The following is a 15,619-nucleotide window of genomic DNA, read 5'->3' on the forward strand; positions in this document are numbered from 1 at the left end:
GCACTGACAACTGACAATAAACATTCTCTTTCCTGATATTTATTGACTCAGATGCATATGTCTCAGAATTTACTCTGGTTGAATAATAACATTTTTAACATTTATTATTATAGACGTCATTATAGACTCAATATATATTCTGTACAGTACATCAGTAATGTAGTTAGATCAACAATGTAAGTCTACAGCTTACAATGAATGGCAAACGACACATTTTACACTGAAGGATGTAAATGACCATTAAGTAGTATACATGCAATACTTTCTACATTAGTATCAAGCCAGTAGATGAACCGTGACTAATATATGCCAGGAATGTTAAACCAATTTGTTTATGTTTTGCAAATATGTTAATATACTCATTCAAAGTGCTTGTGGATGTGTATCAGGTCAATGGCCTGTGTTCAGTTAGGCTTATGTGAATGTCCTGCCACTGACACACTGGATGAAGGACTTTCAGTTATCAGGATTTGGGTAGATATCATCAGGCTTGCCCTCGCAGAACTCAGAGACTGGAGGTTCAGTGGGGGGAGCAGGGGGTGCAGTAGTTTTATGAGGCTCAGCATGTGTGGTTTCTGTTATCCCAGCCCAAGGTGTAGGGTTTGGAGAGAGAGAAGGCAGAAGAGGCAGGTTGATCCAAAAACAGCACATGATAAAATTCATTATCCACAATTTTATCATTATAACCATAACAAGAAACAGTGCTAGAAATCTATACATAAGCAAGAGTACTGCTCCTGTAGTGACATTTCTCTTTAACAAAAGTAAAAGTATTAATAAACTCAAATAAAAGTCAATAAATTGTTCACTTAAAAACTACTTTGGTAATTATTTTGAGCTACTTTAAAGCTGCACTATGTAAGTTTTGGGGACTCCCTATGTAAGATTTGGAGACCCCCCCTGGTAGAAATGTATAATTGCGCGCACAGTGCAGAAGAACTTGTAACATTGGTTGTGCTTTGGACTCCTTCTCTAAGTGGATTAATCTGATGGTTGTGAGCGCACTGAAAGTGTATTCAAAGAGAACTTAGTCAAAACCTAGTGAAGGACTTGAATTCTGTAGATGTAAGTGAATTATCTACTACTGTTATCATATCTTGGTCAGTATGCTGACTTTAAAATTACTTGTAAATTCAATTTCAGGCTTTGCAGGGCAACTTGCAGCAGCGCACGGACACTATGTGTTAGCAAGTGTTTTTTGTCCTGAATCAGTAATGCTACTTCTTCTCTTATTTGACCAAAATGAAAAAAGTGAGATTTTTTGGTTTAAAGATTTAGAAAACTTTCTGATGATGTATCCTGAAGGTGGAAGGAAAAAAACTGCATAGGGACAGACTTTTGAGGCAGGTTTTGCATGTATATATTTTTCATTGCATTCATATACCTGTCTTTAAACAGATTACTGGATTACTTGAATGACAGAGGTGACACACCAGGAGGAAGTTAAAATCTGTAGTTAGCAACATAAAACCAGTTTGGCTTCTTTTCTCTGACCATAAAAAAGATAAAAATAGTCTCTGGTATCCATTTTGTGCTGAATCACTGTTACACTAATGCTAGCTCAGTTCTATTTAGCCCATTAATCAGTGGCTAGGCTCGCAGTCAGAGCTGTTAAACACTGTATAACATGACAAACACTAGTTTTAGGCCAGAATGCCCTGCTCCCAACACACCTTATACAACTTATCTGCTAATTAACAAGCCCTTCTTGAGTTGGAGTGGGTGTATTTTAGCTGGAAAGTCCAAAAATGTGCAGGGCAGGGGGTTCTCCGAGACCAGGGTTGGGAACCACTGCACTAATGTGTTTTAATACGTTGAAAGACATATCACAGTCGTAATAAACAACAATATGATTGCAATATGATATTTTATCTATGTTTTTCCACCTTACGTACCATTACAGTGGGGAATGTACTTAACTCTAGTGAAATTAATTACTTTCCACCATAACAAAGCTGTGTAATGCACCTGTATTCAGGAGTTTCTTGAGGTGACTGATGAGGGGGTAGTTTCCCTTCCCACAGAACTGCCCTGCAAAGTCATCCAGGTCCAGAGCCCAGACAAAGGCCCCTCCAAAATTATTATCTTTCAGATAGCGCACCTGAAACAGGACAGGAACCAGTAAGACTTCCAGAGTTCCTAGAATCTGTGAAGAAACATAAAATTGCAGAAGACAAACTTTTGTACATACCTTTGTTTCGTAGCTCTCCTGAGTGTCAAATCCAACCCATTCATTTCCTTTGGTAGCGTAAGGTACTTTCTGATCTTCAATCCACTGTATGCTGGTTCCTTGAAGGAAGGTGCAGATCTAATAGGGAATGAACATTTATTAAAATGCTATTAAAGTGACAGTTTGGCCAGAATGTAATGGACACAATTTTTCCCTGAATACAGTCAAACAGCAAAGATTAGTAAGGTGTTTGAAGTTTGGTACTTTAGTTTTGCAGGTAGACATGCTTATGGCTTGATACTGTTATGACATACTGTTAGCAATAAAAATCAATATCTATTTTTATATGACATGCTGCTGTCTATAAAAATAGATATCTACCTTTATAGATAACAGCATGTCGTGCAGTGTCAGAAACCACACAAGCAAGTCTATTTAAGATTACTTAACTCAGCACAGTCTGAGGGAAGTCTGTGGTAATTTTGGCAACCAGTTTGCACAATGCTAATCGTTGCCTCATTGCTCCAGTGCAAAACTAAACTTCAAATGTCAAATGTATTTTGCCTGATCAACTACACGTGGAGTAAAGGCCAATAGTGTGTCCACTTGATGCTTCACCAAACGACTGCTTTAAACTCTGTATGAAGAGCTTCAGCAGATGATGAAGCATGTGTGAGTGTGGCTGACTGAGCTGTGTACAGACCTCGTAGTAGGACCACAATCCTGCCTCTCTGGTGTAAGTCCCAGCAGAAGCAGCACCGCTGGCTGGAGCTCCTACTCCACTGGCAGTAGAATTCAGATGGAAGGTCCTACCATACGTGGCAAAACCCATCCTCAGCTTCTCCGCAGGGGCTCCCTGATCCCTCCAGTACTTCATTACATAATCCTGAAAAAATGAACACGAGAGTGAGTAAGTTTGTGTCTCTTCATTCTGTTATTCCTTTTGCCCCTATTGCAGAGTTAATACTAGTACTAATACTACTAGAAGCTGGATGCTTTTTTTACAGTGTTGAGGTGGATAAGGTATCCTTGGTCATGGGAACCACGGTACAGAGGACTGTTGTGCCCAGTGAAACTCTCCCAAGCCCCATGGAAGTCATAGGTCATCACACTGATGAAATCCAGATACCTGTTTGGGAAATAAAAGTCATTGTAATCAAGTGGGCGATAATGTTAATCTAATTTTAAATAAAGCATCACTTTCTCTCGGCTACAAAATGGGATGGAGGAGCTCTGTATGCCATGTACCATTAAAAAATCACAATGTTTTCAAAAATATAAAACTATATAACCTATAAAACTATATTACTAGATAATTAATGAACCATGCTAGCCCTGAGTTACTTCACAGTTGTAAATAATTACTAAGAAGCCTGGGTAATTAATAGATTATTTTAAAATAAATAGTCATCAACAATGAAATTCAAGGAAAAAAGTCTTTAATATGGAATTGCTTAATAATTAACTCAAAAAATATTTGTAGTACTGCATAAAATATCTGATTTTTAAAATGTAATATTTAAATCTAGATTTAATCTCAGTTTTTACTATATATAAAATAACAAAAAGTCATCAACACAACAAACCTTTTAATATAACAAGTGATAACAAATTAAGTTAATGAGATATAGTCGCATGCTAATGTTTGGGCAGCCCCAGTCAAATTACGTCTTTCTTCTAAGTGAAAAAAAGTTGACACATCCTCTACAGAAAACAAACTTAAATATGTTTTTTCTGCAAAGTTTATCAGAGAATTTCTGTTTATTTGAGGAGTTAAAATTAAAAAAAAAAAACATAAATATAAAACGTACCATAAATTTTGTACAAGCCACATTTGATGCTGTATTTTCCAATTAGTTACATTTTCCAAATAAACAGTAAATGTGTAGCTAAATGTACAGAGGTTTGTTCTCTGTAGAGGATGTGTAACTTCTTTTCACTTCAAAATCTTCAAATCATTTGACCAGGGGCACCTAAACTTTGCATACTATGTTGAATACATTGAAAACGTTTTAGTTTGTAGCTTACTTGGCGATTTCAGCAATTTCGTATCCATTGTCTATATTTTCTTTCCCAGCAGCCACTGCAGCTGTGAGCAATAGTCTGGGCTGTCCAGTAGCCTTGCCTTCAGCCTCGTAGGCCTCCAGAAGCTCCTGCAGGATAGAAACATATGAACAGGTCATAAAATCTATAATTAAACATGAAATGTGAGCAGAGTCAGAATTTCTTTCCATTCTGAACTCGTTTTAATGCAGTTTTAATAGAAGCCTTTAGCTGCCTGAATACTGCTGCAGAATCCAGTCACTACATAACAGCTGGAGTGCTGACCTTGCAGAGCAGAGTGAATCTCTGCTTGTCCTCCGCTGGGCTGCCCCGGGCTCCAGGATACTCCCAGTCCAGATCCAGCCCATCGAAGCCGTGAGTTCTCAGGAATTTGATGGAGGACTGGATGAATGTCTGTCTGTTTGCTGGAGTGGACACCATGGTGGTGAACCTGGACAGAAAAGCATGTAGGTCCATGATAAGATGTCTGTGCTTCTGCAGAGATCCATTAAAGTATTATTTCAAATCACTCACTGAGTTGTACCAAAAGTCCATCCTCCAACAGCCAGGAGTGTTTTCAAGCTGGGGTTTCTGTTAAATCCATTAAAAAACAAGTAGGCTTGTCAAAATAACCCAGAAAACACCATCAACATGAAGGGTAACATATTACAGACCACTCCCTTACAAAAAAGTCACCTGAATTTCACATGTGAAAAAAAAGTTTTTTGCACACTTCACATTTTAAAAATGTGTTAACAGTGTGAAAAAATGTGTGATCACTCATAAACGCATGGTTTTTGCACACTTCACGTGTGAAATATATGTGACTTTTTAGTAAGGGCTTTCAAGAACTTCCTTTTATTCTCAGGATATATGTTGTTGTGAGTTGCCATATACATACAAGACATACCAGTGCTATATTATGACTAAAACCACCTTTACAGGAGAAATTAAAATGTGTTTTCCATGTCCAAAACTGTTACAAATGGAAATACAGTGTTTCAAAATTAAACTCTTCATATCATCTGCTTACTAAAGAAAAACTTACCTTTGCTTCAGACCATTAAAAGACTTGTAGAGAGTCTCATTGTTTTTCTCATAAGCGACCAGCTCATTTGCACTGTTAATGGCGGAGAAGGCGTAGATCAGGTGAGTACACAGCTGGGGATCAATATTATCAGGCATGTACCTCCCAGGACCAGGCCTGTACTGGGACCAGCTTGTGAAGTAGCATATAAGCTGGGAAGCTGAACCTTATTTACAATAACAAAAACAGATTCATTGGTTTTATATATATATATATATATATATATATATATATATATATATATATATATATATATATATATATATATATATATATATATGTATGTATGTATAAAAATATAGAAATATAAAAATATTAATGATTCTTTTATTGATTTCTAAAAAAAAAAAACTCACCAAGATGACTCATTAACAGGCAAAGGCCTAAAAGGTAAAGCAAAAAAGAGAGAAAATGTTCAAGCAAAAATAGTTAATGTAAAATAAAAACAGTAAAAATATAAAATATAGATATAAAAATATACATAAAAATATAATATAAATATAAAAAAGTTAATATATAAAAGCAGCCCAACCCAGCTACACAGTCTCTACCTGCCAAGAGAGAAAGTCTCATCGTTGGAGCCTCAGTGTTGGTCCCGCTACAGCCTCGGCAATGAGAATGAGGATAAACCATTTTTTGAACGCTGGGCAAACGTACGGATATTCAAGCAGCCCAAACGCAGAACCCGGATGCTATCAAGAGGCTGACGACAGCATTTCTAAACTACTGAGAACTGGAAGACCGCAATCGCCACTCCAATCTCCCTACCAGAGAATGAAGAAGGAAGAGGTGTTATAGATGCGTTCGAGATAGAGAGCCCATCGAGTTTATACCGGATGTTAACACCTATTAGCCACACATACTAACCTTCAAGTTGCTGCACTGCAATGAAAGGCAAGACATCCTACCCAAACCTTACCAGCAGTCCGGAGCGCAGGTGACCCATGGCCTAGCTCGGCCAGTGCTTCTCTCGGATTAACGTGTTACTCCATACAGCGATGTGTCGCAAAGCCTTTCTATCTGCCCTCACCTTACAAGAAAAACAGGTGTGTGCAGTCCTTCCTTTATATCCAGCGAAACTGAAAGTGCTGCACACCTTTCAACTACACATCATCTGTCCTGTTCAGCGGTGGACTCAACCTGTAGAGCAGGGGTGTCAAACTCAACCACTAAAAGGGCCATATAAAAAATCCTCAACAAATCTGTGGGCCAGCTGTGTTTTTATTAACCTTTTGGCTTTCAGCAGTAAATTGTAAGCATATAGCAATATGTGTATTATCATAAAACACATGTTCTGTTCATTTGAGGGGAGCTTTTACCAAAATAAATAAATAAATAAATAAAATAAAAATGTACATTTATTTCATGCAGTTACTGAATACTTTGCCATACGATTTGGTCATGTAAATTCAGATGGACAAACCATTTTGATATGACCCCAACTGGACATTGTCTGTTCAAAATATGCCAAAACCACAATGGGAAAAAATAGGCACTGAACAATGAGTGCTGAATACGTGAACAATTCAAAATTAATTTTAAATAAAGAACACATTGTCTTATATAAAGCTATAGACTACATTAGCTTTAGATAACTGTGTCCCCAGTATAGGTTTTCAGCTCATGGTGAAATGGGCTAATATTAATAGAAAATGAAAATAATTTTGCAGGCTGAACAGGATTGTGCCGCAGACCTGACCGCAGACCTTGTGTTTGACATGTGGGCTGTAGAGTGACCTCAAATGGTTTGGTGAGACTGTTTTTGTAAATGGCTGTCTTTATTTATTTCTCTGACAATTGGGACGTACACCGGTTAATATGCCATCCTGTTTAATGTATTCTGTTTTCGTTTATTGAATATTATTGGCTGTCATGAAGGAAGCCAATCTGTTCTATGTATTAGTTAATTCATCAGTTAAAGTCAAGCGCTTAAAGTTTGCCAAGTGTTACTTGAATTTTCAGTGGCACCGTGTTCTGTGGTCAGATTGAGACCAAAGGAGAACTTTTTGGCAACAAACACCAGAGATGAGTTTGCAGTAGACACAAAGATGGCCATTGCAGAGGTGGGTTGTCTTTCTTCTAAAGGACAGTTCATTTGGATACATGATATTGTGGACTTTATCAGATACCAGCAGACATAAAATCAAAACCTGACTGTTTTCTGGCCCTGGTCATACTTAAAGGGATTATATGATCTGGTGTTCAGTATTGACTGCTAAAATTAAAATCAATATTTTTTTCTTAGTAGAGGTTCCATCAATGTCCATTTCAAATTCTTGTAAAGAAAGTCAAACAGCTAAATCACCTGCCATAGTGGCGCTGATTGGTTTAACTAAGTCCTCTTCTGAAAATGCTCTATTCTAGTTGGTAATGTGGCCTTAAACACATTATTTGAGATCTTACACATCTCCTCTTCATCTCCGGTTTGAGAAATGAGTAACAATTCACTGTTTCCACCATAGTTGGGAAACCAAGCAAGTGTTTTTTACAAACATGCTGCAGTATGTTGTAAAGTTTTCAGAGGCATAGCTACACCTGCTAGTTTATGAAGGACCAACTGAATGAAGCAGTTTGTTACAGCGCCACCCGAAGGCAGACCAGTGCTGCAGCTTTAGTTAATTAAGAATATCAAAGACCACTCTTTTCTTTTCATCTTTTATCATCTTTTAATGATATTATGTGCCATAGATGATGAAATCCTCAAGTTCCTTGCTATTTTACACTGAGAAACATTTTTCTAAGTATTACACAACCTTACCAGCCTTTTGTTGCCCCTGTCCCAACTTGTTGATGTTGCTGGCATCAAATTCAAAATGGGCATATATTTTTCAAAAAACAATAACATAACACAACATTTGATATGTTGTCTTTGTACTATTTTCAATTAAATACAGGGTTTAAATGATTTGCACAGCATCCCAACTTTTTTGGAAATGAAGTTGTAAATCAAAGGTTTCATCTTTGAAATAAATTGTTTGGGATCTTTTTCATGTATGTGATATTGCTGGATCTGAAAGCACTGACAATTGACAATAAACATTCTCTTTCCTGATATTTATTGACTCAGATGCATATGTCTCAGAATTTATTCTGGTTGAATAATAACATTTTAACATTTATTATTATAGACTTGACATATAATCTCTGTACAGTACAAAATTATTAATTGCAGTTAGCTCAACAGTATAAGTCTACACCTTACAACGAATGGCAAACGACACAATTTTTACACTAAAGGATGTAAGTGACCATTAAGTAGTATACATGCAATACTTTTTATACCAGTATCAAGCCAGTAGATAAACCATGACTAATATATGCTAGGAATGTAACTTTTTATGTTTTGCAAATATATTAATATACTCAAACAAAGTGCTTCTGGATGTGTATCAGGTCAATGGCCTGTGTTCAGTTATGCCTACAGCATCTAGTTACAGCTCTATGACCAGTTGCAGCACTTGCAGTCGCTATTGTAGACAGTTCCTGTAGGACAGCTCTGTGTGAATGTCCTGCCACTGACACACTGGATGAAGGATTTTTGGTCATCAGGATTTGAGTAGATACCATCAGACTTGCCCTCGCAGAACTCAGAGACTGGAGCTACAGAGGGAGGAGCAAGGGGTGCAGTAGTTTTATGGGGCTCAGCATGTGTGGTTTCTGTCGCTCCAGGCCAAGATGTAGGGTTTGGAGAGAGAGAAGGCAGAGGAGGCAGGTCTATCCAAGAACAGCAGAGAGAGGACATTAGTTATCCACAGTTTTATAACCGTAAGAAGAAACAGTGCTAGAAATCGTTACATAAGCAAGAGCACTGCTCCTGTAGTGACATTACTCTTTAACAAAAGTAAAAGTATTAATAAATTCAAACAGAAGTCAATAAATTGTTAACTGAAAATCTACTACTTTAAAGCTGCGCTATGTAAGTTTTGGGGATTTGGAGACCTCTCTGGTAGAAATGTATAATTGCACGCACAGTGCAGAAGAACTTTTTGTAACATTGGCTGTGCTTTGGACTCCTTTTCCAAATGAATTAATCTGTGTTTTTGTCCTGAATCAGTAATGCTATTTCTTCTTTTATTCGACCAAAATGAAAAAAAAAAATTGTTGCTTATTCACATCCTACAGTGAGATTTTTTGGTTTAAAGGTTTAGAAAACCCCCCTTCTGCTGATGTATCCTGAATGTGGAAGGACCTTTTAAAAAACTGCATAGGTATAGATTTTTGAGGTAAGATTTAAGTGTAAATATTTTTTTTCATTGCAGCCATTTAACTGTAGTGACTGTCTTTAAACAGACTGGATTACTCAAATGACTGAAATGACTCATCAGGAGGATGTAAGCTAAAATCTATAGTTAGCAAGGTAGCACTAGTTTGGCTTCTTTTCTCTGGCTGAAAAAAAAGGAAAATAGTCTCTGGTATCCATTTTGTCCTGAATAAAGTTAGAATCACTGTTTTCTATACTAATTTGTCAGATAACCAAAGTAAAAGTTACAGTAATGCAAGCTTGGTTCTATTTAGCCCATTAATCAGTGGCTAGGCTAGCAGTCAGGATTGGTTGAGCACTGCAGGGATTCCCAATGTATTCTATCAACTATAAGGCTGAGGGTTATAATGCTGTGCTACAGAATACTGTATGATGTGGGTGTATTTTGGCTGGAAAACCCAAAAATGTGCAAAACAGGGGGCAAGGCATATTGCAGTTGTAATACACAACAATATGATTGCAATTTAATATTTTATCAATAAAATGTACCATTACAGTGGGAAATGTACTTAACTCTAGTGTAATTAATTACTTTCCACCATAACAAAGCTGTGTAATGCACCTGTATTCAGGAGTTTCTTGAGGTGACTGATGAGGGGGTAGTTTCCCTTCCCACAGAACTGCCCTGCAAAGTCATCCAGGTCCAGAGCCCAGACAAAGGCCCCTCCAAAATTATTATCTTTCAGATAGCGCACCTGAAACAGGACAGGAACCAGTAAGACATTCCTAGAACCTGTGAAGAAACATAAAATTGCAGAAGACAAACTTTTGTACATACCTTTGTTTCGTAGCTCTCCTGAGTGTCAAATCCAACCCATTCATTTCCTTTGGTAGCGTAAGGTACTTTCTGATCTTCAATCCACTGTATGCTGGTTCCTTGAAGGAAGGTGCAGATCTAATAGGGAATGAACATTTATTAAAATGCTATTAAAGTGATAGTTTGGCCAGAATGTAATGGACACAATTTTTCCCTAAAAATCTAATCTAATAGGGAATGAATGTTCATTACAGTCTATTAAAATGATAGTGTGGCAAGAATCAAATGGACACAATTTTCCCTTTACCCCAAATATATTCAAGCAGCAAAGATTTATAAGGTGTTTAGTAAGTGTGCTACTTTAGTTTTGCAGATAGACATACTGGCTTGATACTGTTATGCCATACTGTTATCCATAAAACAGTCATACAGTGTATGACATGCTGTTATCTATAACAATGTACATACTGTAACAGTGTGTTGTACCGTTATCAGTGTACGACATGCTGCTGTCTATAAAAATAGATTTCTACCTTTATAGATAACTGTATGCCGTGCAGTGTCAGAAACCACACATGGAAGTCTATTTGAGATTATATAACTCAGCACAGTCTGAGGGAAGTCTGTGGTGATTTCGGGACACAGTTTGCACAATGCTAATCGTTGCCTCATTGCTCCAGTGCAAAACTAAACTTCAAATGTCAAATGTATTTTGCCTGATCAACTACATGTGGAGTAAAGGCCAATAGTGTGTCCACTTGATGCTTCACCAAACGACTGCTTTAAACTCTGTATGAAGAGCTTCAGCAGATGATGAAGCATGTGTGAGTGTGGCTGACTGAGCTGTGTACAGACCTCGTAGTAGGACCAGAATCCTGCCTCTCTGGTGTAAGTCCCAGCAGAAGCAGCACCGTTGGCTGGAGCTCCAACTCCACTGGCTGTAGACGTCAGACGGAAGGTCCTACCATACGTGGCAAAACCCATCCTCAGCTTCTCCACAGGGGCTCCCTGATCCCTCCAGTACTTCATTGCATAATCCTGAAAAATGAACACGAGAGTGCGTAAATTTGTGCTTCTTCATTCTGTTATTCTTATTGCCCCCGTTGTGGCGTTAAGGTCCTACTAAAGTAGCAAAAGGCATGTTCTTACAGTGTTAAAGTAGATGAGCTCTCCTTGGTCATGGGAACCACGGTACAGAGGACTGTTGTGCCCAGTGAAACTATCCCAAGCCCCATGGAAGTCATAGGTCATCACATTAATGAAATCCAGATACCTGTTTGAGAAATAGAAGTCATTGTAATCATTTGGGTGATGCTGGTAATCTAATTTAAAAAAAAAAAAAAAAAAACATCACTTTCTCTTTCTCTTAGCTACAAAATGGGATATATATGTCATGTACTATTCAAAAATGTTATAACTTTATATAATATAATAATACAGAAGTATATTAGCTATAAAATTCTGATGTTACATAATGGTTGTAGTATGCTAGTCCTGTGTTACTTCACAGTTTTAAATAATTAGTAGGAAGCCTACAAGCTCTAATGTTTGTGTTTCCAGGATGATGACTATATTCATCTAAAATAGCCATCAACAATGAAAAAAAAAAATCTGTAAATGTGGAGTTTAATAATAATTATTAACTTAATATGTGTAATACTGAATAAAACATCTGGTTCTTAAAATGTAGCATTGAAGTCTACATTTATATTTAATACAAAAGTTTTTATTGTATATAAAATAACAAAAATTATTAATGTAAGAAGTGATTCCAAACTTATGAATAATAGTATTTAATACTATTAAAGGACTCTTTTGCTTCACTACTTAAATTCCATCAAAACGTACATGATTCTAACTGAATAAAATATACAGTCATTTTCAAAGGTTTAAACACCCCCAGTTTAAACACCCATTACACATTTTGTTGATGTTCTAAGTGAAAATAAGTTAGCATGTCCTCTACAGAGAACACACCTAAATGTGTTTTTCCTGCAAATTTTAGTTCAGTATTTCTATTCATTTGAGGAGTTTAACACATTGAAAAAACATGTAAGATGTACCATAAATTTTGCACATGCCACATTTCATATTTTATTTTCTTTCCAATAAGTTAAATTCAGCATACAAACAGTAAATGTGCTTTAAATTGTGCCGAAGTGTGTTCTCTGTATGGGATGTGTTCATGGCCGTAACTTGTTATGAAGTTTTTACATTTCTCCATTCATGAGATTAAATGTAGAAACAGTGCTGTTAAGATAGTGTGCTAGTCTACTCAGGGGCACAGCCACAGTGTCACAAGCCTACTCAATTAAACAAGGACAGAATATCTATTATATTTATTGTATTTATTATTTTACGAAAATTTAATTTGTTTTGTTTTCTGTGAGTGATGTCACTGCATTATGGCCAATCAAAATCTGCCAAGCTCCGCTTTATTTTCTCAGCCCATAATTCACAAATTATGCTGGTAAAATGCAAAGTCCATAATATTTTTTTTTTCTTTTTTTATTTGGACCACTTATAATATTGCTTTAGTCTAGTTTCAATAGCTGCTCAGTTTAGGCTACAGGCTCTGTAGTCAGCTATATTAGCAAAGGGATGAGAAATGAAAGTTGTATTGTTTTATCTACAAATAATATACTACAAGTTCACTGTTAACCAGCATATTGATGGTATAATATCAGGTAGCTAAGATTATTAAGAAATCATCAGGTACATCAGGCTGTATTTTGTCTCATCAACTGTATGAGTAGCTAACTTTTCCTTTAGCTGGGGTTTGGTACAGACAGCTTTATATAACATCTGTTTAATGTGTGCTGAAGGAGAAACATATGGTTGCTGTGATACTCATATTCAGCAGTTATTTTTATTCGCTATGAGATGCAGGTCACACTTCTACAAAATGAACCTCACCAAAATTATGATCCTATTTACGGATCTGGATGTGTTAAATTATTTTCACTTAGAAAATCAACAAATCATGCCATTTGACCAGGGGCGCCCAAACTTTGCACACCATATTGAATACATTGAAAATGTTTTAGTTTGTAGCTTACTTGGCGATTTCAGCAATTTCGTATCCATTGTCTATATTTTCTCTCCCAGCAGCCACTGCAGCTGTGAGCAATAGTCTGGGCTGTCCAGTAGCCTTGCCTTCAGCCTCGTAGGCCTCCAGAAGCTCCTGCAGGATAGAAACATATGAACAGGTCATAAAATCTATAATTAAACATGAAATGTGAGCAGAGTCAGAATTTCTTTCCATTCTGAACTCGTTTTAATGCAGTTTTTAATAGAAGCCTTTAGCTGCCTGAATACTGCTGCAGAATCCAGTCACTACATAACAGCTGGAGTGCTGACCTTGCAGAGCACAGTGAATCTCTGCTTGTCCTCTGCTGGGCTGCCCCGGGCTCCAGGATACTCCCAGTCCAGATCCAGCCCATCGAAGCCGTGAGTTCTCAGGAATTTGATGGAGGACTGGATGAACGTCTGTCTGTTTGCTGGAGTGGACACCATGGTGGTGAACCTGGACAGAAAAGCATGTAGTTTCGTGGTAAGACATCTGTGCTTTGGGCTTCTGCAGCGATTCGTCGAATTATTATTTCAAATCACTTACTGAGCTGTACCGAAGTTCCATCCTCCAACAGCCAGGAGTGTTTTCAAGCTGGGGTTTCTGTTAAATCCGACATTTATATCTAGCATTAGCAACCAGGCTCGACAAAATAACCCAGAAAACATCATCAACATGAAGGGTTTCATTTCAAAACATATTATAGATGACTTTCAGGATTTTTTTTCATGATATATATTGTTGGGAGTTGCCATATACATATAAGAAATATCAATGCTATATTATGCTTAAAACTAAATGGATACATAGTATTTCAGAATAAAACTCAAATCATCATGTCAAATCATCTGCCCCCCTAAGGAAAACATACCTCTGCTTCAGACCGTTAAAAGACTTGTAGAGAGTCTCATCGTTCCACTCATAAGTGACCAGCTCATTTGCATAGTTAATGACTGAGAAGGCGTAGATCAGGTGTGTGCACAGCTCGGGATCAACATTATCAGGCACGTACTTCCCAGTATTAGGCCTATACTGGGACCAGTTTGTGAAGTAGCATATAAGCTGAGAGGCTGAACCTAATTTACATAAAAAAACAGATTTATTAGTTATATGTATATATAAAGAAATACATTGTAATATAAACATATTATTATTATTATTATTATTATTATTATTATTATTATTATTGAAACACAAACACATTAATCCTTCATCAATTGATTCAACTGATGTATAAGAAACTCACCAAAATGACACAGTAACAGGCAAAGGCCTAAAAGGTAAAGCAAAAACAGAGAAAATGTTCAAGCAAAAAATATACAAAAGCTCATATAAAATGAAAACAGCAAAACCATTTCAGCCAAATCCAGCTGCACAGTATCTACCTGCCAGGAGAGTAAGTCTCGTCATTGTAGCCCCAGTGTTAGTCCTGCCACAGCCTCTGCAAGAATGAGGTGAAATCCTTTGGTTATATTGATCCCACTTACATGTGACAATGATTAACCAAGACGCACAGTCTGATTTCGCTAGAGCAGTCATGTGGTCTCTCTGTGTCGCACACGTCATATGAAGAAAAAAAAAAGAGTGTTGTGCAATCATAACTATAAATGACTTTAAAACAACCCAGGGTCTAAAGGTAATTATGACTTTCCATTAGTCGAAATTATTACTTAATAATCTAAGCATGTTATCAATGCAATAGACTATCATTTAACTTTACAGCAGGAAACATCAGTATTTACTTTATTACAGTATTACAGTACAGACTGCATCAACATTTCCCCTCTTATTACCTCTTATTACGTAAAATAAATCTGCAGGAGACAAAACAACAAAATATCATATATTGAAAACACAATAACATTTCATCAATGCAAAACTCACCATGTTTAAATGAAAAAAGTGGCACATTCTGTTTGTCAAGCTAACATCCAAACAGCACCGGTGATTGTATAAAATCAACCAGCCGAAAGAACAAGTCTAGATGTTGTGGCCTCAGAGTTACTCATTTCCTCTAGAAATCACTTCCCCATACAGTTTCTATCACAACCCCTTACCTGTTTTTCTCACTTAGGGGGATTCCACTGATTTTTCAACATTTTTGTGTAGTCACTGATGTAAACAGTCATCCAGAGTGGTTTGATGTGTTTTTTTTTTGCAGAGAAAGTGACTCATTTCTTTACAGTGGTTTGAGTTGGGAACGAGAAATCATGATATTGCAAATATTCCAT

At 36.9% G+C, this 15,619-nt stretch overlaps 1 protein-coding gene and 1 pseudogene across 1 annotated transcript; both read right to left on the reverse strand.

Annotated features, from left to right (window-relative positions):
* Positions 1 to 23: 23 nt before the first annotated feature.
* LOC118822128 lies at positions 24 to 6,384 on the reverse strand (annotated as a pseudogene).
* A 1,955-nt stretch (positions 6,385 to 8,339) lies between these two features.
* On the reverse strand, positions 8,340 to 14,881 carry LOC118822127 (acidic mammalian chitinase-like). Its single transcript, XM_036591002.1, has 11 exons — positions 14,774 to 14,881; positions 14,635 to 14,661; positions 14,260 to 14,464; positions 13,935 to 13,991; positions 13,679 to 13,844; positions 13,378 to 13,502; positions 11,468 to 11,591; positions 11,174 to 11,356; positions 10,340 to 10,456; positions 10,124 to 10,256; positions 8,340 to 9,014 (listed from the first exon to the last, which is right to left on the reverse strand). Exons 1-11 carry the CDS (start codon positions 14,796 to 14,798, stop codon positions 8,740 to 8,742), a joined length of 1,437 nt encoding a protein of 478 aa, XP_036446895.1. The 5' UTR covers positions 14,799 to 14,881; the 3' UTR covers positions 8,340 to 8,739.
* Between the last annotated feature and the right edge of the window lie 738 nt (positions 14,882 to 15,619).

Source organism: Colossoma macropomum, unplaced genomic scaffold (genome assembly GCF_904425465.1).
Source record: "Colossoma macropomum unplaced genomic scaffold, Colossoma_macropomum, whole genome shotgun sequence".
NCBI lineage: Eukaryota > Metazoa > Chordata > Actinopteri > Characiformes > Serrasalmidae > Colossoma > Colossoma macropomum.

Coding starts and splice junctions, on each gene's coding strand:
- LOC118822127 (XM_036591002.1), bottom strand. CDS start 14,798: ATGACGAGACTTACTCTCCTGGCAG. Junction 14,465..14,634: donor CCTGTTACTGTGTCATTTTG/GTGAGTTTCTTA, acceptor TATGTAAATTAG/GTTCAGCCTCTCAGCTTATA. Junction 9,015..10,123: donor CAAGAAACTCCTGAATACAG/GTGCATTACACA, acceptor GTTCTTGGATAG/ACCTGCCTCCTCTGCCTTCT.